General features: G+C 35.2%; 1 protein-coding gene across 3 annotated transcripts in view; it reads left to right on the top strand.

Annotated features, from left to right (window-relative positions):
• CADM2 (cell adhesion molecule 2) overlaps window positions 1–27,200 on the top strand; it is a 611,269-nt gene that overhangs the window by 497,252 nt on the left and 86,817 nt on the right. For all 3 annotated transcript variants that reach the window (XM_048941288.1, XM_048941298.1, XM_048941279.1), the window contains one exon: window positions 18,421–18,511. In XM_048941288.1, the coding sequence (XP_048797245.1) occupies window positions 18,421–18,511 (91 nt within the window). The remainder of the gene's footprint in view (window positions 1–18,420; window positions 18,512–27,200) is intronic.

The following is a 27,200-nucleotide window of genomic DNA, read 5'->3' as shown; positions in this document are numbered from 1 at the left end:
TGGGTGGGCTTTAATGTCCTTTCTAATCCAAGCCATACTATGATATAAAAACCAGGCTGCTGTAGGAGGTTTAAGCTGTGTCATGTGTAACGTGATTGATGTAAAAGCAACAAGAAGGCAGACTTTGTGTCGCCTCTCAAACACAAAACTTCTGGATATTTCATTTATCCCTTTGCTCCCCAGGCAATAAGACACTACCTTGCTAAACAGCAGCAATTTATGTATTGTTTCATTTTCTGAACAAGACCCTTCTTCCTTTTCTGCACGTTCACTGAAGTTCTCCAACAAGGACAAACTGGAAAGGGTATTTACTGTCACTGATGTGCTTTATTTGCTATTTTGCCCCCTCAGTCTGCCAATTTACCAGAAGCCACAAGATACGAGTAATTATTCTCGATCCTTTCTCTTTGCTTCATTAATTTTCCACCAACCAATTTTATACTCTCCAGCACTAGTAGAGAGTGTCATCATATGTCAAAAGATAAGTGAGAAATATGCCAAAATAAGCTTACGTTCATAAGAGATGGTGGAAAGACCATGTGCAATCTTAAAAGCAATATTTTCTTATTGCAAACAGGGAACAGTCTATTGTCCTTTTCCTTACCACATACAACTCCACAGTCAACATATCCAACAGTCTTATTTGAGATAAAGTTTTTAAGAAAATTTTAGGAAAAGAGAATGAGATCCATGGAATTAATGATGTTGCTTCAAGCAGAGAACCTTGAAGGAAAGAAGTGCAGGAGGATGATTTACTACAGCAATCAGAAAGACTCTGAAAGGAATACATGGCACTGAAATCAGGCTCCTTAATTTTATTCTCCTGCTTATCCACCTGACATTGCTCACAGTCATATCTGGTATTGCTACAGTCACTGAAAACTGCTTTTACCCATCAGTTCATAGGACTACAAACATAGAAGAGACATTGTATTTGTATTAATGAGAGTGATGCTCACAGAACACTCATTATGGGGCTGGTTCAAGACATCCTCAATGCCAGCTGACAACAGTTCAGAAATAGCACTGACAAAACAGATGAATTACAGGACCCCAAGACAAAAGTCATGAGAATCTGTTAATTCGACATCCTTTAGTTCTGAAAATCATCTCACCTAAAATCAGGTAGTGTGGCATTGCTCCATAGGGTACTTGTTCCAAATGTCTCAGGGGTATTTCAGATGAGCAGAGAGCTTCGGAGTAGTACCTTAAACAAGTGAAACAGAATGGCACAGCTAGACATCAGTTTGGCAGGGAAATAATTCAATAGAACTGAACTTGTTTCTTAAACATTTTCCTAAAATCTGAAGAATTATGTCTGTCGTACATTGATACTCCTAACCAGGCTGTCATCCCAGGTTAGAAAAAAAGAGCAATAATAAATTGTCTGGCTAATTTTGTTGTTTTCTGCCCTCAATGATTATACCTGAGAGTAAAAAACAGATAGATAAAATCTGCTGACAATGGACGAAACACACATGGCTTCATCAAAATACTAAAAGCAAAGCAAAGAAAAAGAAAAAGATAATAGTAATTGCAGGATTGTGTTTGCATCGAGTGGACAATAGGTAAGAAATAAGAAAGCAACAGAATATTTGAAATGACGTTTTTATATCTTTATCTAGTGAATGACAAAATAGTATTACATCTATCCTGGGCAATGAGTCTGTATGAAACAGATCTTTCTAATGAGTCTGCAGATATGTAGATAGAGATGATTATGAATCCACACAGCTGCTTTTATCATCAGCTTTAATAGGAAGTAAAGTTAATACTAAAGCCAGTAATACCATCAACAGTGATATCAGTACAGTGTCAACTTTCACCAGTAGTATTATGAAATAAGTACATGAAATAAGAGCGAAAACTTTAAGAAAAAAGCAGTTGTTTTTTAATACACACATACATACATATCACATTATGCACCATATTTATGCTGTGCTCATGTATGTAATAAAACAAATTTCTGAATCCTGCTCCTTTTTTTTTTTCAGTGGTGAAGTCCAAAACTGGAAATAAGTATATTACTTATACACTGAGCAAAATAAGGATATCTTAACATGGACTGTGATCAATTCTTGTTTTCACAGGGCTTTCCAAATTAATTTGTCAGACTTTAGATATTAAAATAATATCCATGCTATTTGACTAAATATGTAGTACCCCACTCCAGACTGTGAAATAATTACCTCCTCCAACCATTTAAGCTTTTTTTTAACAGTAATTTGTGCCTCACTTGTGCTTAATCCTGCTCATCTCTGTGTCATGCTCTGTGCACTGCAGGGCAGCTCAATAACCCAATGGTTTCTTTTGTGATGAAAGGTTCAGCCATAATTTAGTTTCTGCTTGGCCAGCAGAGGTTTGTGGTAGCATGACACTGCTTGCTGAGTTTATTTTTCCTCTGACCCTTACTGTCAATAGTAAACCCAAAATAGACTTGTATCCCCCGTGGCTTTGCTCTGAAGTTTGCTTGTCAGCCTAGCTGCCACTGATTATTAGGAACTGCTTCTTGTAAGTGATAAATACAAATCTCAGAGGAATGTTTTGTTTCATTGTTTACTTCTGCACTTAAACTAAAATCCTGCATTCACTCCTGCATTAAGGAAACACGTGTGCAGTACTTCAGTTTTGAAAGATTCTCATGGTAATATTTACAGGACTGTGTACTCAAAGTCCTCATGCACACACTGAAAAGACACTTTGAGGGCAAATACAACTTCTGATCCAGAACTAGGAAATGAGTGAACTCTGTTCATCTTTCTTCTATGTGTCAAACAAGCGATGATTCTCAGAGGCAGCATCTTCATTTTCCTCCAGGTTTTATCCAAGCAGAAGGCAGCCAACATGTTGCTTCATACTGAACAGAGTGCCATAAAATTACCCAGTGGTAATTACCTTACCTTCATAAAAATTCTCTGTCTACAGTAAATTACCCAGCAGACCTCAGAAAAAATTAATTGTGTAAGCCTGCCCCAGAGGCTGCTTCTGAAGCTTTAAAGTGAAATCAAATCATTTGAACTTCAAACCTAATCATCGTGATTCTAAAATGGCAGCTGTGATGTGATCTGTGCTAACGGACATGGGGAAATTCTGTTCAAAAGCTGACCACACTCCCAAATGACAGCACTAATAAGCTAAATATGTGTTATGTAAAGAAGTGTCTAGAGAGGCAATTTTGAGTAAATTCTATATTGGCAGACACAGATGTGCAGTGAATTGTCAATCTGACAAGTCTATAGCCATCAGCTAGCTTGCTTCTACTGGCTATTCCAACAATGTTTTTGTGATAAGCTGTTTATCTGGTGAGTTTTTATTAGATTCTTTTGCAATGAGCATCTGAACTTGACTTGAAAATTTGGCAACAATTCCAAGCGATTGTTGACTATTGTCTGGGAAATACGCTTATCGATTTTTTATTAAATAAACAAAGCACTTCAAATGCAGGAGACTACAGATAAGCAAATTAGCATTTCACTTGTGCAGCCTTGTAGAAAATGGTGCGTGTGTATTCAGCAACAGTGTATTGCTGTGATTTGTGGCATATTAACAAATGGAGGTTTCACTGACAACAGGATGGTGTTGCAGGTGTAAGGCAGAATGCTTTTATCAGACCTATATTATCTGATGCCACTAAGAGATTTCAGACCATTATTTTTACTTCAGTGATTTTGATTTTTTTTTTTTTTTTTTTTTTGAACACACCATTTCTATAGTTTCGTGTTCAGAAAGAAAGGTGTTACGTGCAAATATAAGATATGAATTACATATTATAATAGACAATAATACACAAGGGCTGCTCTGAAAGCAGCCTATGTTATTATACTGGCCCATGACATCAGAGGCAGATGTTGGTGGTATGGCAGTAGAGGCTGAACCTTCCCACTAACATTCCATTACATGTTGTTGCCATGTGACGGATAGCAGCAGAGGGATAGTCTGACAAATTGGTGTCTGACATGGAAGTGCGTATGGAGCGAAGTTGTGTCATTGAATTCCACCACATGGAAAAAACAGTACCCGCAGACATTCATTGATGCTTGCTGAATGTTTCTGGAGAACATACACTGGATGTGAGCACAGTGAGGCTGTAGGTGATGTGTTTCAGTAGTGACAACAACAAGTGGGTCACTTCTGCTGGTGCAGATTTTCACAAGAGTATCCTGTATCCAATGTAGCTTGCATGGAAATGAATAGGAGGCATTAATTTCAGAGCAGCCTATTTACTACCATACAAAATATAGTGTTGTTTTTTAAAACATAAGAAAATGGTCATACATAGACTGTCAGACCATCTGTTTACAGAGAATGCCTAAAATACAGTTCCGCATGAGAATAGTGTCATATATAGTACAAGAATATGGCTTCCTTAAAGCTTAGTATTTAATTCTAATAAGCTAATTTCATCTTTAAATATCTTGGGTGGCCTTTCAGGGTAACTTCCTCAACCATGGACTTGCTCTATTTTTGTAGTAATAGGCCCCCAAAATATTAAGCCAGCTCAAGGAAATACGAATAGATGTTGAGAAGGAGTGAAGACAGCTGGAGTGCTGGAAATTGTTTTGACTTTGCCATCAGAACAAATGTTTATCTCATTATATCTTTAGTTAATGAAGTAAAGCACACAGTTCTTCTCAGGCAGCAAAAAGACCTGGATTTTCTAAGGGCATGATTCTCCAGGACTATAGAAGAAAGAACTGCCTTGAGATTTGCGGATTCAGGGTTTTACAGTTTGCTGTTACAAGTTAGCATGATTTGCTTTCTTACTATAATCATTTTGTCTTAGAGTAGTTAGAATGTTTGGAAACTGTGATACTTCAGAGATCGAAGTTGTAGAAGGCAGCCAATACCTCAAGCTTAAGCCTGTCGAGAATTACATGATTACTGCAAATGCAGCAGGACGTTCTCGAGTATGACTATTGCACTCATTGTAACAAATGGCAAAGGGACAGAGCACAAGGCTGAGAAAATTTCCCAATCAAAAAACAGAATTATATTTTTCTTGGGTGCAGCACTTTTTTCTTCAAGATTCTTCAACTTAACTCTGGGAACAAAACAAGTTTAGGTTGTGTGTTCTTCTTTTAAAATCTTTTAGAAGCACAGAGAGGAAAAGCATGGCTTTTCTCGCATGGCTATCTGAGTCTGATCCACCTTTCTGACAGAAAAGGGTGGTCTCTCACAGAAGACTTTTCTTTAGAGGCCAACTATTCAAGTCATGTTCTTGTTTTTCTGTTTCAGTCAAGATATTCTTGTAGATTCCTGAATTTTGAGATCTTACAGTTGACTCCCTGTTCTTCTGAGACAAATTTAGTCTTTGTACAAGACTCACCTGTCTTGAGATGTTCTTCTGATTCTTTCCCCAAACTGTGTTATTTTTCCCCCTAAATGACAATTTAGATGTTAGTATTTACAATACAGCTCAATGTTATTTCTATACTATAAGCAGTGATCACCTTTCCATTCTTTCTCCCTTAAAGGACTGAAATTTTGGTATTTCCCGGTGTAAGAGGCAGTTTTAAAAATAGTAATCATAATAATGCAAATTAAAAGATATAGCTGTCACTACTGTATACCTCTTCATATTGAATGAAAAGTAAATAATAAGTTATTCTATTTAATTATTTAGCTCAATAACTATGTCAACACTGTGTTAATAAGCAAAATTATCTTGTTTGAGCTTTTCGTATTAATGAGTGCTTGAAACAAATGAAACATAAAGGATAGTTACAGTAAACAGTAAAGAATAATATCAGTGAACATGAAAGTTCAGTGCCACAATTTGCATTTTTAAATGAGATCAATTAGGTTAATGATGGATGAAAATAAGAAATCCATTATTTAAATGCAAAGTAATTCAAAAACTTGTGGGTCCATTTACTGCCAAACTTTAATCTTTCAAAGGGGATATCTAGTTCAAAGAGTTAATGTACAGTCCTGACCTTTCCCATCTGGAAGCTTATGTTTACAAGTAGAATATAATCTAATAGAATTTATTTCTCTCTAAAATCTATAATAGGAAAATCCAATGAGTTGCTTGTATGTTCTGCATGGAAACTTAATATGTTGTGGGCAGGTTACTCTTTGGATGCATGTTTAAAGGAGGGCCGAAGAAAGGAATTTTGGAAAGGGATGTTTAATAATGTTAAAAGTAGGATATTCAAGAAATGAACTTTAAATATAATTGGTTTTCAGAAGAATAATCCTTAAGGAGGTAGTTTCCTGACATAATAACCTACAGCCCAGTAGCAGTACTCCAAAACCAACTGACAGATTTTTGAAGCTCCTAATCCAAATTACTGTGAAGCAGTTAAAAACTAAATTATTTATCTGCTAGAAATTGAGTTCTTAAATGTATTTGTTACAACTACTTTATATATTGTAGCCCTAACAAGATAATAATGATTGAGTGACTGAATGACTACAGTTCAGTTTCTGAGAAGCTCCAAATGAGGCCCCGGGTTCTGAAAGAATTTTTCAATTACTTGACTAAGATCCAGTAAGTCCCATGCTGCCTCAAAAGCGTGTCTAAAATATCTTCTTTATTTTTTCTCTGGCTTGATAGTCTGTCATGTGTTCAGCTTAGAATGAGACTAAAAATTACAGAATCTCTATAGATCAAACTCCACATTGCAACTCTGGTCACTGTAAGCCATGAACTTAGTTACTGAAGGACAAAGGAGTCTTTCCTGATAGAACAGTTTAAAGGACTGTCTATTTCCAAAATTACTGACTAGCAATCAGGTGAAAGAGTTTGAAAGAAAATATGTACAGAAATAGTTAGTAGGACCTCCTAGAGGAGAGGACCTTACTCTTCTGAAAAGCAAGATAAGTATTTACAAGAAACAAGTCAGATTGTCATGCCCTGGTGATTTTTCTATAGATTAAACTTTTATAGTGCCTGCTGTCTGGTATGAATCACAGAGAAAAGCTTCAGGTATGCTGAGTGTCCAAAGCTCTTACTTACTTCTTCAGTAACTTCGCATGTGCTGCAGTTCTCCAGCAATATTCAAGAAAAGTTAGACACAGCAGAAAGCTGAAGGCCTTAAGCAAAAGAAACTGAGGATGCAGAAGGCAAAGTTACACTGAAAGGTCATGCAATGAGTCAGACACGCATGATATAGGCAGAGGGGTGTTTTTTTTTCTCTGGCTTTTTCCTTTTCACTTGTGACATGGCAAAAATGAGAAGAAAAAAAAGAAGATATATGATTAAATTGGAAGGGACACAAAGAAAGGCAGGGAGGATGTTAAGTGGAACAGAGGTACACATCTGAAAAGGTAAGAAAAATGGAGATCGTTTGGTCTTAGGAAGTGGTGTGACAGAAATAATTTAAAAAGATAAATGCTGTTAAACTAAGCTTCATCATTAGAGTTCACTGAACAAAATGGAACGAATTTGCCAAAGACTCTTGTTTCTACCATATCGTTCACATGTGTATGGGATTTAAAGGATTACTGTAAAAACAGTGACCCTGTTTTTCCTATTATGGGGAGATAACGCAGGTAGTGCTGCTGGTGCTAATTATCTTCATGAACTGGCATGCATTTAGAACACGATGACATTGCCACTGTTTGTACCACTTAATTCAGCAGCATCTCCCAGTATAGCCAATGTTACAGTTACATTTTTCTCTCTATTCAAGGCCAACCGCAAAGCATATGAGAATGATCAGTGAACACACTGAATTACAAGAAGAAATAAAAGGTTTTAAATGAAACAGATAGGAACTGTAGAGTTTTGGTGGTGTATCTGATTGACTGACAGCTGAGATGTAGGAACAGGTACTATGAATATTTTAAACAAAGTACCAGATAATCAGTGCTCACAGAATTAGTAGCTTAAAGGGTTTCCTGCCAGGTTGATGCTTGAGTTTAGGCACTCATGAATTATAAGTGTCAGGAAGCAATATTTCACTGATCAAGCTTTTTTTTTCCCCCACGCTGGCATTTGGCCTGTTGTTCTGCATCCAAGAGAGTGCTTTTATAGTCTCCCGGTGCAAACTGCTACTCCTTTTTTCTTCAACAAGCATCATTTAAACTAAATTGAAGGAGACGAGGGAAAGGATGATATAGTAGTCATCAAACAATCTCAGCTAACAAAGAGACCATATGGTGGTTCTGGTTCTGCTCGAGTGTAGAGTAGCTTTTAAAGGAGTATTTAAAAAAATATCGCAAAGCTTAATTTTACAGTGTTCTTGAACACATTTATTGAAATACCGTGACATAGTTTGCCTCCCCCACAGATACTACTAATAAAATAATGTCAGACATAAAATACTTTTTCTCTCATCTCTTTAAGTAATAAGTCGTTTGTCATATTATGAAGCAGAGCATCAAAGTTACTGTATCTCCCAGTGTAATTTACCAAAGTTTATCAATTCACTCTTGCCTTGTGAGTACCTATTACAAAGCAACAGGGCACAAGCAGAAGCCATGCTGCTTGTCATTTACAAGAGAAGCCCAATTTGAAGGACTGCTGAAATCACAGCTGTAGGATGCAAGCAGCTGGTAAGTGTAAAAGCTATAAAAATGGTGAATGCTTTCGCAGAGCTGATTAGAATACTCCTCTCCCTTCCCTCAGATCTCATTTGGGATAACCAATTTGATGTTTATTTTTGTGCATACTAGAGTGGTTTGTCCTTGAAAATTACTTTAAACTTCTCTCTTTCTAAGCCTAATTGCTTAGGGTTTTTAGAAATGGGAATAAAAATTGTGTAGAAATGCAAAATTTTGAAAAAGTTTTGTAATTGCCATCTGTATATGAAAATGATTATCTCACATTTTCTTAAAAAAAGGATATCTTAGGCTTACTCCAGTGCTAATAAGTTAGTAAAGAATCATCATCATCTTCAGAGGTGTATGCTTATTTTATTTTTGCTTCTGGGAATGATGGAAAGGATCCAAGGAAATAATAGAGAAAGCACTATGGAAAAAAATGAAGAAGGCTGTGATATTTCACAAGCATGCTCTTTGGAAAAAAAGAAAAAGACAAATGAGGTATAAAGGAAATGAATTAGTCTCTCATGGAAATCTTTGAAAATCTTATCATCTGGTAATCATTTATTGCCAGGTAGCAATAATCTTTTATTATAGTACTCTTAGATTTTTATAACATTTTTTAAAATGATAGCACCACAGAACTGTTGTTTTTCACTGACACAATAAAATATCAGAGAAATTGAAGTTTTCAGTTTCATTAAATAACACTAACGTAAAGACATGCTGTTGGTAGCTCATAATTTAGTTAAGCCTATAGGAAGAAAAGTGTCTTGTAATGAATCCATGATACTAATCTGGACTCTGGCTCAAAGAAAATGATGGTTAGTGTTGACTTGCGGAATCACGCTCTATAACCACAAAATAGTTATAAAAAAGGTATATTTTTATTCAGTGCTACGAGCATGCCAGGTGCAGGTGAGGGTAGCCCCTTTCTAGCCTGCACGCCGAAACCAGATAAACATCTTTATTTATAGAAGGAATACATACATATTCATGGTATTTCTAAGACAAGGAGTGGTTATCACAATTAATTCTGGGAATTCATTACAATATACCACGCCCATTCTACATCCTGAATTCCACCGCTAATTAATGCTTCTACACATGCATGGTGCCTCCCGGTGGTCATGGGGATGAAGGCTATATGTTATTCTCACAGTGTACTTCTGATCCTGGTGTAATCTGAGGAGGTATTCCAGCTTCAGCTGGTTCAGTTTCTAGGATGGTTTCTAGGATATGGTTCTTTGGACCAATCAGCAGGCTCCTTGAGTTACAGTTGAGGTACCCCGTATCTTTCCCATTGTTCATGCTCGACTGCTTTTACAATTTTGACAATATAACAGATTAGCCCTTTATTCAGTGTGCAAAAAAAAAAAATAATAAAATAAAATAAAATAAAGAAAGTGAACAGCGGGTAAATAAAGAAAGAAAGAACGGTGAGTAAAGCTTAGTATTACAGACCCATGCACAAGGTACCAATTCACATAGTTACATGGTTGTTGGAATGGTCTGGAAACAGCCTGTGGGCAAGAGCAGGAAGGTAGAGGGGCTAGTACATTTTAATCCCTTTTGATAATGAGGCAAGTGTATGAGTTTTCCTGGAAAGTGGCAATTGCTGGCTATGCAGACAGCATTATATAGTAGCCCTCAGTGAGAAACCAGCCTATGCAGCTGGGTGGGTTGTGTTGCTCTTTGAGACTCCCGTTAAAAATATTGCAGCAGATTAGGGCAAGACGAGAAGACTGTAGCAAGCCTTGCCAACCAAAGCAGAATTTCATATATGGCAAAAAAGCACCACCCATTTGTTCAGCAGGTGAGAATCCCCCTGTTATTCTTAGAAATTGCAACAAAATTTCTCTAGTGGAGATGAAAAGCCTCCTTCCAGTTCCTCTATCAAATGATCTGCCATCCATGACATGGATGTTATGCCATAGGTAGGGCCTGTCACACTGTGCTTTTTACTACGGACTGCCTGGAGCTTAAGAGAATATTTTCTGAACTGGAGAGTAGTTAATAAGACAGATTCCTTGTGTTGCTTAGAGTCCATGAAAGTAAAATCTGGCATTCATGGTAAGCTCACTGATCACAGTGGGAAGCACAGCTCTGTTACACAAGCATAGCTCTCTTCTCGTATGGATACAACAGCATATTTCATACTAATGCATCAACTGCAGAATTACATTGTTAAACAAAGCTTTTTTTGTTAGTAGCAGTTTTAATGCTTTTTAAATCTGTCTGTTGGATAAAACAGCTTCTTGAAAAAAAAAAGGCAATTAAAATCAGCAAAGCATTGTAAGAGCTTAAATAAGAAGGCAGTATCAATATTTTGGAAGGAAGGATTTGAATAGCACTTGTAGCACATCCTGATGTATTATGTGCACATCACTTTCTCTGACAAACCCAATTGATTTATTCCTCCCTCTCTGTACTGGTGTCTTTCCTATTATTTCTAACAGAATTTGCACACAACCAGTAAGTCTAACAAGGATCCCAGATTTCTTTAAAATAAACTCAGATTCTTAGTGCAGATGAAGAGGCGTTCATAACAGCATGAACTACAGAGAATTACCTTCAAAGAAAACACGTATCAGAATCAAAGTATGCCAGTGGAAGCCTAAGGTCAAATGATGTTAATGGGCTGTTTTCAATTATTTAGAACATGAAGAGGAAAAGGATTGCATTTGCTCTGTTTTTGAAATAGGCGCCTGATAATTTGCTTGCATGGAAAGTAATCAGATAGGAGAGAATCACTTTGGAGGCTTATTAATGTTTGTTTTAGTATTATATTGTGTGGAGGTGTGCATTTTTATTGGCAAATAGTGTTTGAAATACTGTGCCTGCTTTTCCCCCCTTCTTTCTACTATTTTAATTATGTCTGGCTCCTTTGGTATTGGCCACTCTTCCAAGTTCAAACAGTGTGAAAAGTAAACACAAAATCTCCTGTATTTTTTAAGAAAAATTTAGACAGTATATATCATGCTGATGTATAACATACATAGGGAAAGGAATCTCACAGATGGATTTTTCTTTTAGAACCCCCAAAGAATCATAAACTAAAATAATTCAGATTATTAATCTTTTCTCTGCACCTTACATGTATTGATTCAGATTATTAATCTTTTCTCTGCGCCTTATATGTACTGAAACGTATATGTTACTGTCACCAAGTGAGGCAATTTTTCTGTGCCAGGTCTTTCAATTTCCTAAAGGCCAGAAAAACGTACATTCTCTTATTAAATGACAACAGTGAAAAACAGGAGAAATGTGATTTCTTCTTGATATTCTCATCCTTTTCCATAGAGCAAAATGAACCAACTTTCAGCTACTGATTGTTACTTGAGCAACGAGTAGCCTTTACTTATTACTGGATTGCTATCATCACAACAGAAACACGGAAGGCAGTTAGAAAGAGAAGACATTTTACAAAATTGCTATATAACTTGCAGAACCATTAATGGACAATATTACAGGAGATTATCATTAAACTTTTGATCATCCAGAATTTTTTATTACATTTTCATTTGTAAAAGAGAATGGGGTAATAGAAAATTCCTATTTCTTGCAATAGACACATACAAACACCCAAGTACTTGAAAGTGCACTATGCATGAAACAATAACATGCAAGTATAAATGCCCTAGCTTTATATATCTATACCACCAGTTTGGAAAAAATTATTCTTAATTTTGGGCTTCTGGCATTCTGATTGCATTTAACAATTTCAATTTTATTTATTTATTTATTTATTAATGTTTAGAATTTTTGAAATGTTGAAGATTTTGCCATCTTTGGTACTTAAAAAGCACATTCCTTAGCACTGGCTGAAAGGCTTTTGAATACATTTCACTAAAATGTTGTTACTTACAGCCTGAGAATGGATTTACCAGAGATACTTGATGCTAAGCACTGACAAAACTTTCAGTTAAGCATCCTAGGAATTATATAGGGAATATTAAAGTTGTATGGATTTTATTTTTGGGAGCATCCTAATCTAACTTGAGAAACTTCTTTTTTGTAATGTAAGCTAAATGAATGGCATATTCATTGTTATATTGGCACTGATTATAAGTAGGGGCAATGGCACTGCACCGAGTTAGTTGGGGAATTGTAACTTCTGAAGAGAAATGAGTTAAGAATTTTTCTTCATAATGTGTCAGAAATTCATGATTTGTCCTAGGTGCCTTAGGTGAGAAAAAAAAAAAGCATTTTCATATTCTAAGGGAAATCTTAGTCCAAAACCGGAGTGGAAGGGAAACCTTTCAGTACCTCGTGGACTCCTGCTATTGCACGGGAAATCAATGAAGAAGTCAGTGTGCACTTTGACTCAGAGCAAATTCTATCCAAACTCTGAAGGGGTGAATGTTCTAATCAGCGAATTAGTGTCAAATAAGTATTCTGCTGGATCTGCTTTACTTACTGCAAATACTTAATACTCTTTGGAGCAAAGGATCTTGTTGTTTTTCATAAATCACTGCATGGGCTCTAATAACTCATCTAAAGAACTATTCTTAGTGGACTAGTAAACATTTCCTAAAATCAAATTACCTGGAAGTGAGGCTTTATAGAAGTGGATTTCTAAGACACAGGGGTCTAGCAGTCCCCCAAGATGAAGAATGTGAAAGTACAGGGCTTTGCTTCAGGGAATAGTAATACTGTCTCTCTAAGAAGGAAATACTACTTTTTTTGTTCTACTTCGTGAAATGTGATTCTGTGTGATTCTGTGGTGAAATGTTAGACACGTTGAAAAATTTTAGGGGGCACCAGGCTTAAATTTATTCTTAAGTTATTGCACTTATTAAAAAATAAATAAATGAAAGTTTTAATTTAGCAGAAAATCAGGAGCCTTGACTTGGATCTATACAGTATTTCTTTGTAATACAGTTTCTGCAGAGAAGAACCACTAAGACATTTTCTGATCCTCCTCTCACTGGAAGCACAGGGAAAGCTAAGCTTTAAGCAGTGTGATTTGCCTCTTAACAAAATGTGTAGTGAACTGTAGCAGCAAATATTGCTTATATTACAATAAAACATATATATCCTAATGTTCTTTAGTAAACACCATGACGCATGCATCTTGAGTCAGTGTATTTCTAACATTATTTTAATTCTGATGACCAGGAGGAGATCACTAAATTTTCTAGTCCTGAATTTACCTTTCAATAGTCATTTGTTAAAAGCCTCAAAGCATCAAAATCTATGTATTTCTCACATTGTAACATTAGGCAAGAAAAGAAGTGCTGTTTTCTAAGATTATAATTTCATTAACTGAAGACTGTTGCAGCAGGGAGAGACTGTTTGATGTCATAGCATAGTTACCATATTATTATCATGTTGCCTATTTACAAAATGATTTTTCTTCTGAAATCTAGTCATTTCCACACACCTTTTGCTGATTAATGCCTAAGGATGAATAGAGATCATGCAGCGTAGTAGTTACTCACCCAGTAACTGGAAGTTTCATGAAAAAAAGTATCCACAGAAGCTCTGATAGTCCAGCTTGTTAAGGACAGAGGAACCAAGGACTTCTGAAGTTACATAGCAAAACCAGGCTGAATTATTTCTAATGATCTTGGGAGCAAAAATAAGCTAGTAAGGATTCGTTTTCCTATTCACTTGTTGACCTGCCTTATGATCTTAAACAAATTTACTTTCTTTTATGCATTCAGTTTCTGCACTTACCCTGTGATTGTCAAGGACTTACACAGAGGCTTTAATTTATCAGACAGGAATATTCAAGTGGCTTGTATGTGATCATATATGAAAAACTTTATATGAAATAATTTATATGAAAATATTTAAACCTGCTTGCAACTTTATAACAGCTTTAGAGAATTAACTTTTTTTACTTCAAGCAATGCAAAAACGTCAAGTGCATTTTGAACAAAAAAGCCCAAATAAAACATTTAAACATTGGAGATCTGATTAACTGCAAAGGTCTGGTGAGTGATAAGGACCACTTTTATTTTGAAAAATTTTCAATGAAATTACATTAATCATTAAAACAGTTCTGTAAGATATTAACTTGCCATTAATTGCTGCTAAGAGGAAAACAAAAATTTTGTGCTAAAGCATTTAATTTCTTTATATATCAGATAACATTAATTACCTGAATAACTGAAATCAGTTTTCCAAATGCATTCACTAATTTTGTATGTGAGTGAATAAAGATTATATTGCTTGATTAAAAAATAGACAAGTCTCAAAGCTTTTAAATGGCTTCTCTGGTTTTGTGCAGAGAGATGTGCTCGGATGCTGGAAAAAAAAAAGAATCACTCAGTGAAACTTTTGCCTTTAGTCTGAAAGAAGAAAGGCTGCATCTAAAAATTACATCTCTTAGTTTTATCGATAATCAGTGTTATACTCTAATTTCTAGCAAAAGGGCAGATTCTTGGCACATACGAGGTAGAAGATATCTTGCCATATGTCTAAAGATATGTTTGAGTCTCAGTTCACACTGGTGCTATCAATTGCAGCTCATAAGTACCTCATTATTCAAAATCAAGAAGGCTTGATTTGGGCCAAACAGCTTTCACACTGTTGGAGTTACATGTGAATAAATGGGTCACTGAGTATTGAACAAGTTCTTTTACACTTAAGGCTTGCTTTGTGATCTACACTCACACAAAATGCATTTTTTCTTAGAGTGGGGTTTTTTTTAGTCTTTTTGGAATATTTTTCTCCTCCATAATGTCCTTAGAGCTCAGAATAAATCCATATTTATGGGTACTGGTAAGAAGTTTTAGTCATAATTCCTAGAATTCTGTTTTAAATACCAGTCTACAGTATTTTAAGTATTTTATTTATAATAACTTACTGGGCCAAATCCTGAAAAGATGCAAATTATTAGTTTTTTCTAAGGTTTGAATGAATAAATTGGGATGCTTCTACTGACTTAGTGGAGAAGCAGTGGAAGATCTGACCCACAGTATAACCCTTGAACCTCCTTCAATTATTTGTTTTAAGTGCAAAAGGATGTTGGGTTTAAGTGCAAAAATGTGTTGGGTTTTTTTTAAACGTACCTACAAATAAAAACCTGACAAGCATATCTGAAAATAAGCCTTCATCTTGCATTACATTACGGTTTCTCTTTCTTACCGTTTTCATTTATTTATTTTGGACTTTGTTTCCTGGTGGTAAAAGTATTTTCTGAAGGTTAGGTAATATTCATATTGCTATGATTAACAGTTATGGGTGAAACAGTTAAAGCCTGGTGTATTGATAAAGTACATTCAGACATCAAATGGTGCTAAAACAAGTGGTCCTAACAGGAGGAAATATTATGTTCTGGAAATACCCCTATTTGCAAGCAATCTTTATATTTGTTAAAATAGCATTTTTAGGTTAGTTTTGAGGAAGTTTTTGACTTGGTCTTAGAAGTTTTCTCCTTGTAAGTGCATGTTTTAATTCTGCAGAGAAATCAAGGAAAACATAAAAAATATAAGTGGGAAGACTAACGCTCAGAAACAATCAAAATAGGCTGGATGTGGCTCTGGGCAGTCTGGTCTTGTGGCTGGTGACCCTGCACATAGGAGGGGGTTGAAACTAGATGATCTTTGAGATCCTTTTCAACCCAGGCCTTCTATGATTCTATGATTCTATGAAAATAGAATATCAACTATTTTTTTTTTTAGAGGACTGATAATAAAATACAGAAGTTGTGAAGTGTAAGCTTTCCTAAAAACTATGTATTGGATTAATTGCTGTGTTTCCTGTTTTAAAGGAACAATCAATTAGTGTACAATAAGTAGGGAAAGCACAAAAGAGTATTATTTCCAATATTATCTTACAGTTCATTGGAAACATAAGACTTTTCTTGTCCTGTTAGTAAGTTCTCTTTACAGGCACATAAAGAACAGAGCACTATCTGGAGCACTGAATAAATCAGGAATGGAAACTTTGAGTAAGGAAGAACAGTACAGCACTGATCAATGCAAATATAAGTTTAATTGTTTGAAATCCCCTCTCTGGGTCATTTACATTAATATGTGAAATGCTGATAATCTTTTCAATATAAACCAGTAATGCTAGCTAGCTGAACCTTTAATTTCTTTTTCACTTGCAGCAATCATGATTACTTCCATAAAAGTTTAGTTCCCTTTCAAGTTTTTTTTTGGAAATATCTTGATCTCATTGCATTAGTTGTCTCAGTACTTCAGTTAAAGTCTTCACGTATTGCTATCTGATAATAATTTGTTCCTCTGGTCCAGTGCATAGTGAAGAGGGTAATACATTAATCTCCTACAACACCACTACAAAATTACAGAAGTACTTGATGCCCTGATTTATTTAGGCACTTGAGATCAGTGCCATAAGCATGAACTAAAAGTGAAGCAAATCCCTGCGTGACCTGTGCAGGATTAGTCACCTGCAAAATGGTTTCCAGGGTTCATAACAAAGCCAAACTTTTGAAAAAGATTTGTTTCTGGTGTAAGGTTGGAGCAGCTGAAATCTAAACAGTGTTGACAGTGCTTTCAGTGGAATTATGACAAGTGTACACTAAGCCCCTTTTCTTGTCTTGTACCGTAGTGATACATTGTGATATGTCAAAAATGAAAGCCAAAGATAGAAAAAGTTTTTGCCATTTTGTTTATACCATTTAGTATTTAATAGAACTGTTAGCATCACAATAAGAAATAATACTATAACAGCCTATCACATTTTGTTTGATTTTGTAGTATCATGCTATCTTTCCTTTCATATTTTCTTGATAAAAGGTTATTTGTCTTCTCCCTGCTACCCCACTACTAAAACAATAGGAATTGCAAACTGAATGAAATAAAAGTTAGATAAACCTAGATTTTCAGGGTAAATACTTTTTTTTTTTGGTGGTTTTTTGTTTTGTTTTGTTTTGTTTTTGTTTGTTTTTTGTTTTTTTGGTAGCATAGAGGAAACTATACAGGAAACAAAGGGCTGTATTTTCCTTTTGAGTATGAAAGATTTCCTTACTATTATTTTGATTTCTTTTTTCCTTTTCTTAAGGAAAAAATACTATGTATGTAAATGTTTATTTCTATATGGCCTTGCTTCTCCTTAAAATAGGTCCCCTTTAATTCATATAAAATATTTTCTTTGTGAGGGTGTATCCTTGCAAACCAGATGGCAAACTGTTTTACAAGTTAAAGATTTACTACAGATATTTTATTCAGGTTTAATTCACAGTTTTTTATTGTATATTGTTTTGAAGTCACAACTATAAATTAATTCCATTACATGGAAGTAATACTTATAAGATTTTTGGACAGATTGAAAATTTTTCTACAGACCTTTTCATTGGTATTTGAAACATTCTTTTTGGGAAGAAAAAAAAAAAAAAAAAAAAAAAAAAAAAAAAAAAAAAAAGTCAAATGGAAAAAAAAAAAGTTCTGTTTTAGGGACAACATTATTGCAATTTAGAAATAATATCCTGTAAAATGCCCATAACAAAGTATTTTATCTGGAAGCCCGTTGTAGCTTTCTTATTATGGTTTCAAGCTTTTGCAAAAGTAAAACTGTTCTTATTAAAATGTATATTATTGTATCATACCCTTAATAGCAGCATTCCATCATATCTACCTATAAATAGACAAAGAAACAATTGCCCAGAGTATTTGCTATTCACTGTTAGATATTACACTTTGGAATACTCCTAGGGAGCAATTGCACTGAATGTAGAAAGAAAAAAAAAATGGTTATTTCTTTGGAGTAAAAACAAGCTTTCTATCTGTGTTTCCTTGGAATATAAAAATTTACAGTTGGTCAATTTTGCTTACATTGGTCAATTTTGTTGCCTTCCTGAGGACAATGAAAACTGCAAGTGTTCAAATAAAAGCATATACAAGTCTAAATTAAATCTAGGATGTAGTCTTTAGTAAGCAGAGAATAATGTACTCATGGATAATCTTTTTTCTCATGTATATCAACAAGATGTCTGTTTTCTTTTCTTTCTAGATACACCTTTAGTTAAAATCATTTCTTCTAATTCGTGGCCTGAAGAAGGACAATCTATAATTTTGACTTGTGAATCCAAAGGAAAACCAGTGTAAGTTATTTAACAAGTTATGTGTTCTGTTATTTTCTTTATTCTGCTGTGATTGCAATCTTCAGCTTCAGAAATATGCTCTTTTTGTCTCGTCCTGGGGTGTACTATAATGTCTGCCATAGAAAACCCTTGAAGCCTGTCTTCATTAAGTATCTATAGAACATCAGTCTTTTACTTTGTCATTTATTTTAGTTTTCAGGAAGAATTCCAGCTGTGAGATATATATATTTTTTTCAGACAGGTATATCAACCTGAAAGGAGTGCAGGCTTTAATCAGCCACTGTTTACATCATTGAACTGATGATAAGAGAGAAAATGTCTCATGAAAATCTTCCCACATCAACTAGCCTAACAGAAAATATATTTAAATTTCTGGATACTTTCTCTGTCATTTACAAGGAAATTTGAAGTGTAATGGTATGTGCAATTTGGCTACTGATTTCTGCTGGAATTTTAAAAGATGTAGCCTGGTCTGAGAATATAAATTGTTTACTTGGAAACAAGCATCTTTGCTACCAATATTTTTAAGGACATATCTGCAAAGCTCGACTCTTGCACAAAAGCTACTATTTAAATCAACCTCGTTTAAAAAATAAAAAATTGTATCCAATAAGCTGTTATATACTTACCCATGAAGGAACATAAATAATCAAGTTGGTTAGAATTAAATTAATATGAATCAAGTTTCTTGAATACTAACCTATTGCTTAAAAAATCAATGTGTAGTGTTACATGAAAGGGTAACAGACAATTTTAGAATGGTCTTTAAAATAATAGTGCAATCATGTTCCTGGAAAAAGGTGAAAATTATGTATCAAAATCCTTGTAGCAAAAGGCAGAATTTCTCCTTTTTGCAATTTTAATGATTTAATGGAATTTTTTTACATCGTCAACCAAAGTCATCTTCAGACAACGTCAAGCATTTATGCTCATTTTTCTTTTGTTAACCTCTTAATTTAGTTAGGCGTCATCTAAATTATCTAAATACTTTTCTTTTATGTATTACAAGCCTGTATTGTTTTGAAGTAACTCCTGAGCTGATCAGCACAGCAACTAGATCATGCTTCTGCCCTACTTTAGACCAGGATGATAGTGTTCCTTCATATGAATCTTACATGGTACTCAATGCAACTGGTTGTCAGTGTACCTATGTACTTCTGAATTACTATATGCTTTTGAGATACCTGTGTACATATCTCACAAAATTCAGGTGCAACTACATCTTGCATTTAGAATATATTTGAAGGAGAATAAATTTACCCTCGAGCATTCCCTTAGGTATCAAGTGGTACAGAGTCCCTGACCCTGTTGTTTTCAGTTTCAGCAAAAGATGTACAAGTGTTTAATTTTAGGAAAAAGATCAGCACCGATTGCTCTGAATACACAACTGGCTAAACTGGCTAGTTTTTAGGATTTTCCTCATCTCTGTATTTACCACATAATGTAACAGGCTACAGCTACATGCAGAGATCTCTATGTAGCACACTGACTTCAGGGCTTCTAGCCCCAGGTGCTTGATTTTCACTATTCATTTAACATTCACCATAAGGATAAAAACTTAGAAATAAGGCAGTCATTACAAAATTTTAATTAACTGTTGTTTGTTTCGGGGGACGACCGGTTTGGTCCTTCATGTCTGGGGTCTTAACATCCTAAGTTAACTTGGAGGCTTTATTTCTTCTTTTTGAGCTTTCTAGTTTTGTGAAATAGATATCTGGATAGTTGGACAGTTGGATGGAGTTGGTGAGGGCTGTTGGAAATAGTAACAACTAAGTGTCTTGCTCCTGCAGTTTCAGATACTTACGGATATTGGAAGAGGCATTATACTTCTCAGAATTTTAGGCTATAGAAATGATCTCAACTGTCATTAAAAATTGGTATCATAGATATTTACATCTGAACTGCTCTTATCTCTCCAGTGACTGCATGGAATTTAGACACCTGACTAAGATGACTATGAGGGCTGCTCTGAAAGTAACGCCTCCTATTTTATTATGTTTTCTGATGACTTCAGAGGCAGATGTTGGTGGCATGGCAGTAGTGGTTGAACCTTCCTCTCATTATTTCATTCCATGTTGTTGCCAAGTGACAGATGGCAGCAGAGGGAAAGTCCGACAAAATGGCATCTGACATGGAAATGCATATGGAGCAAAGGTGTATCATTGAATTCCTCCATGAGGAAATAATGACAACCACTGATATTCACTGACACTTGCTGAATGTTTCTGGAGACCGAACACTGGATGTGAGCACAGTGAGGCAGTGGGTGGTGCATTTCAACAGTGGCAACAGTAACAGTGTGTCACCTTCAACAGTGCAGATTTTTAAGAGCACATTTTGCAGGCTCTTGTTCATCTCTGGCAAAAGTGCATAGGTAATGGTGACGACTGTGACGAAAAATAGCATACTGTAGCTGAAAATGCTCTCTATCAAATAGTGTTTTTGTGTTCTTTGTATCTATTCTAGTTTGCATGGAAATAAATAGGAGACATTACTTTCAGAGCAACCTACATATCTGCATTTTGAGATGCTGAAGATAGAAGTCTAAGTATAGATACCTATATAGAAAAAATTGTATATCTCTGTTTATTTTTTTAGATGCATACTTCTCTTTATCTATGACTTAAAAGCAGGTTTTCCCTAGTCTTCATTGAAATTTCTTTCACATGCTAAAAATACTAGACTGTTAAAAAAAAAACAGTTTAGTTACTTGGTTTTTGTTAAGACACCAGTTTTTCTTAGTAATTTCTGTAGGATGCAAAAAGAGTAGGAAACTTTTATGTTTTAGCCTCACATATAGGATTTTTTATTAATACGTCAATATTATAGATATTTCTTATACGTTAGCATTTGGAGATACTAGTAAAAAAAACAATGATTAGAATGGAGATTCTATTGAGATGCCTACAGATTTTTTTTTTTTTTTTAATTTTTGTTTAAAAGAAAACTTAGTTGTAACCATAAATGGTTCAACTGAAAATATTATATGTGCTTTTGAGAGGTGAGCCAAATAAAAATTACACCATAGAACTATCCAGGCAGGGCACCTCTGTGTGGTAGCCTTTGGGGGCACAAATATTTTGTTCTCATAAATGCAGTTCAAATTGTTCGTACTACAAGAATTGCCAACATCAGCAATTCTGCATTGCTTCATTAGGTCAGTCTTTCACTGCATAGAGCAGTAATAAATAAGCACTCTCATGGGAGCAGTTTCCAGTTGCTTAGCATGAGAAATGGTAAAGTCATGCTCCCATCCTTCCTTCTTACCTTCTGGGAAGAAATTGGAGAAGTCCATAGAGTCCAAATATGTCTGTCAAATGATTAGTGATGAACAGTGGACTTCATGGAGAGCTCAAAGCAGGCTTTGGTCCATCATAGACATTTATACATCATGAGTGAACTTCTATCAACTGTCCTCTGACAGCTCTTCTGTTTCTTGTAGGTGGCAGTGACTCATACCAGTAAATTAATACTTATTACCGCTACATTTCTCATTATTCAGTTTTCATAAGAATGATGTTAGACATGACAATGCCAAAAGAATGAAGAATGACATTCACAATACTGATGGCTGCTGCAGAGCACTCCTTTCCTAAAAGAAAATGGCAGAATGAAGCCAAATCTGGAGAGTTTTTGCCACATCCTAGCTGTCCCCATGCTTTTCTTTGCATCGATTCTATCCCTTAAATTATGTGCATCAGAGGTATCCTCTTATTCAAAGGTACACAGTCCTAAGGAAAAGCCCTACCTCACTTACTGTTTTGTTTAAAGTGACATCTCTGGGAAATCAGCTGCCCTTCCAGAACATCCTCCAGACATTTATCAGAGAGGTGGGGAACAACAAGTTGTGAGAATTGGAGAAGGAAGGTCCTCCTAAGGCATTATGAAAATTTGTCCTGACCAGCGGATGGCCACAGCTATGGAAGCCTCAGACACTTGAACGTGTGGAATTAGACCAAACTCCAAGTTTGCTGGTTGTTAAGAATAGATTTGTATCATCTCTCATTTCTGGTCTTTAAGCAGATACAGCATTGTTGGAACAGGACTTCTGAGAGTGATGTAATGGGGAGAAGAGTACGAGGATGTGTGTGAGAGGGTGTAGAGGAAAATGAAAGACAGGGCAGCCATTTTGAATGATCCAGTAAAGCAAAATGTGATCACCAAAGAGGAGAGGCGCAATTTCTGTAACTGCTGACTTTCCATGTCTATTCATTACTGTGAGGACGAAGTCAACCTTGCTTCTGACTAGGGTCCAGTGCTTATTAATATTAGAAGAATTAGTTTGGAAACAAAATTCTGGGTAAACATTGTATTACTGTTATATGTATTATGTAATTATTACATGCTTATGATATTATAGTAGAGTTTATAGAAAGAGTGGGCTATTTTCTTGCCTGTTCTACAGTAGTTTTGCAGAGGCAGACTGTGAGAGGGGTTACTGAAGTGTCACACAGATTGTTATGTGTTCTGCGACAGTTCCCTCTGGAATATGTGTTGTGGATGAAGCAGTTTCAAGCAGAGGTCAGATACCTCAGAGGTGCTGAGGGGGTTCCTGCAAGTTCCATCACTTCTTGAGTTTGCCCCTGGGGGTTCTGATGTGACATATTTCATTACACCAGTCCCACATGGTGTAGATGAAATTACTGCTCACAGTGTCAGAATGGGAATGGTGAGATAGTGAGACTTCCTCACACAGTGCTTCTGGAAAGATATCTCTTATGTCTGCTTGCAACTCTGGCTAAGTTCATTGCCTGCAGGATCCAGTATCAAAACTTGAGTGTTTTCTGAAAAGTTTAAGTTGCAAGTGTGGTTGCAGACCTCTAGATTTGATGATGTTCTGGTCTAGCTAATATACTACTTGTGGCATCAGTTATGGGCAGCAGTGGAAGTCTAGTGTTTAGAATATTGTATGTATATACACATATAAAGAGTTGACACTCTCAATTAAAATTTTCTGATGGTGTAAAGAAAAAATGAACACACTCATCAGTTTACCACAGATTGTTTTTAAGCAGACTTTATAAACTACACTCACTGTAGAAATGCAAGACTTAGTTATTGGTTTGATCAGCTGATTGACAATTTTAACAATAATAACATTTTTGGCTATTACAGACATTTCTCTGTGTAACTGAGAAATCACAGGTCAAAACTGCAGGTGTCACCTTATAGTTGACACTACTATCCAACGGCATTTCTCTCTGTAAGAGAGGTACTACTATATAATTTCAGAGCAAATGAAAGTTAATCATTTATCTTCTCAGTCCTTATAGCTATCTTACCTAGCTCAAAATTGTAATGAATCCCCAAAAAGTTGTTGAGTTATAATATTTTGGTAAAAAAATCTTGCTTGATACATCTGTAAAATGTCAGCATCCCTTTTTAATTTATTTCTTTTTTAAGCATAATACAGTTTTATCTAGTTTATGTTTATTTTCCAAAGAAGAATATTTAATTAAGCTCTAGAAATCACAAATATCCTGATGAACTCATATGCAATGTTTAGAATTTTCTGTAGTCCTATTGTCTCACAATATTTTGAAAACATTCAAATAAAAATAGCTGCAAAAAAATAAAAATTGAAAAATGCAATGATCATTCACACTGTTGTCTGTGCTTAAAAAGGTTTTAAAAGGCAGTGTTTTCTTTTCTTGTCACAAGTTGTAGCTTGTACACAACATTACATCTGAACAGTATGGCCTACTGACTTCACACTGCTCCAGAGGTGAACTCAAAAGTGCCCTATAGTGGTAGAAAGGTTCAATATTAGTATTCTTAGTCATTGCTTTCTCCAAAGCATGCATGAAAAAAGTGTGAGGGTTTTGTTTTGTTTTGTTTCTGTTTTGTTTTGTTTTCCTAGTGCCATTTTAGAAAGGATTTCTAAGTATAATAGAATAATTGGGTTATGGCAAACAAAGAGGCAGTTGTCTGTCTCCCGTGTGCAGAAGGAATAGGTCTTTCCGTTCCATGCACATCAAGAGAATCGTTATATATTGGCTGATTAATGTGAAGAGAATATTTGGCCTTACTGAAATAAATAAGATTTGTATTTCAGGGAAAGACTCACATTTGCATCCATCATTAGAATAACATTATGTGTAAGGTCATGAAAAAATTACAGAGAAAGTCACAATCAGGAATAAGCACCAATATTTCATATACCCTGTAATCTAAAATGCAGTCAAATAATCTTTGTAATATCAGAAAAATTCATCACTTTTAATAATGAGGACACACCAAATAATTGAATTTGAAACACTCTAAAGCTTGTGTAAATGATATGTATGATATCATCACAAAAAAGGAAATGAAAGTTCTGTCTTTTCTAACATCCATTTAAAAAAGATTCCAGTGAGTGAGACAAACATTTTGTAAAGTCTGATGCAAAGACCTACTTAGAGTAGAAATACATGACACCATTCTGTCAGTGACCTCAGGGAATGGCTGTTTCATTTGAGAATAATCTGGTAGAGATGCAGGTGAAGAGAAAACAGTGAATATAGTTAAGAAAATTGATCAGCCAAAACCAGGAGAGCTTGGATACATGCGGACTCATAGCCTATGACCTCTTGTGGCTTTTTGATCTCAGGTTCTAGAATCTGCATCTGTCCTTGCTGAATTTCCCTTCCTGTCTGTAGGAAGCTGTTGGATTGTTCCTGTAGCCTGCAGAGGTCCTTTTAAATGCTGACCCCTCCCCTCTAGTATACTGAATGCAATCCCTGTTTGGTGTCAGTGACAACCTTCGTGGGAGCACTTTCCAACTCCTTAGCCAGATCTCCAATATTAGACAGTTAAACATAATACCTAGGAAAAACTCCTGAAGAAGACTACTTGTAACCAGCCACCCTACAGCCCAATAGTCCAAAAGGTTTTTCACCTGTCACGTAGTACATGCATATAGTTAACCTGTATTGGTCCTGCCAAGCTACAAGGATACTGTTGCAGACCATAACCAAAAACTTACTAACATCAAGATACATCTACTGGTCTCCCTTTGCTTACAGATGTAGTCATTCTTTCAGAGTTTTCGGTGTTTGCTAGTTGGAAAATTACCAAAACATGTACTTCATAGATCATTTGTTGTGTTCTCAAGGAAGAGTAGAAAATGTCTTCCTTCCTCAGAATAGTTACCTTAGTTCAAACTAACACAAAACAGAAACACCTTTAAATCTAAGGAAGAAATTTTTAAAACTGCTTGAAGTGAAACATTTAAATTTCCTGACTTTCATTATAGTATAAGAAATGTCATCATAATTTGTTTCCTGAAACTTTCAATGTTATAAGCAGGATATATGAGCCTTTGAAGAGAATTCCTGACTTCTGCAATAGAGTAGTAGTTATGAATTATCTGTATGATTCAGGTTTTATTTGATACATGTCCTCGGATTGCAGAATTAAAATATCTTCTTCATAGGTGTTCATTTGTTTCTTCCCCACAGTATCTGAGAACTTAGCAAATAATTAAATGTTTATTTTTATCAGACCTGTGTACATTCAATTGCCTCCAATTTACAGCTGGGAACTGAAGCAGAAAAAAAATCCTATGACCAAAACTGATGAAAAAGATTACATATTTTTTATGTCTAGTGCTGAACACAGTATCCATTTTCCCAAGAGTATTTGATGTAATATAGAAGGTAGCTCATCATTGGTTAGAATTGTAACACTATGTTCTGAGCTCGTGTACAAATCTATGCCCAAGAGTCTGAAATCAGACATGCAGAAAATAGCAGAAAACTTTTGCCATTCAGGTGTTAACATTTTGGTGTAAATAGTTTAACAATATTGATTTGCAAGTACATTTTCATAACAGGGTTAGATTCTAATTCAGTAATATAATGGCCAGATTTTCACCTGTGCACAATTCTTTCTTCCCTACTTTGACAAGATAGACTTTCCACAGCTGCTTGAGAAGATGAGATGGAGGTACTGAAAGAAATTATCTCATTTTCTGCATAAGTTTTATTTATTGCAGAGTACTACCTGGGTTATGAATACCTAGCAGCCTAGAAAGGAATGCTGGTAGCAACTGTTCTTGTATGACCTAACTGTAATGAATCCGGAAAAGCATGCATGTTTCTGTATTTATAAATTGCCTTGCAAAATGAATCTACAGCGTAAGCTGCATGCTTAGTCTGTATTAATGATTTGGAAAATTGGATGAATTTGTCCATATCCAAAATGAAATATTATTCTAATAAAATATGGATATGATATTGAAGTATTTCTCCCTTAAATTTAAGACATTTGTACATAATCTCAAATTCTGAAGTTCTGTTTCCATGTTTCTTTGGAAAGGGCCATTACAAATAAAATAAAGTAGGTCAAGATAAAAAGTAAAGTTGGAATACTGGACTTCCACTGTTTTATGTTCAGATTTGGCAGCCTGTGCCCTAGGCAGAAAAGTGGATGGTTTAGAATTTTGTCATAATCAGTAAGTTTTTAACAAAGAGGAACTCTACCTAGCTTCCTTTACTTTGATCCCATAACTAGCATGGATCTCCAATACCTCTCAGCAACTGAGGTATACTTTTTTTTTTTCTCAAGATTATGCCTTCCAAATGCTGGAATTTTACAGCTAAGTTTTCAGTGACACATATCATACACAGTTTTGAGTGAAATTCTGTAAATATATTTTTAAATATGCACTTTTACGTGAGACAAAATATCATCTGTTGTTGTATGCTTG

The sequence above is a fragment of the Lagopus muta genome, chromosome 1 (genome assembly GCF_023343835.1).
Source record: "Lagopus muta isolate bLagMut1 chromosome 1, bLagMut1 primary, whole genome shotgun sequence".
Taxonomy (NCBI): domain Eukaryota; kingdom Metazoa; phylum Chordata; class Aves; order Galliformes; family Phasianidae; genus Lagopus; species Lagopus muta.
Note: the sequence above shows the minus strand (reverse complement) of the source record. Positions and strands in the feature narration are given on the sequence as shown.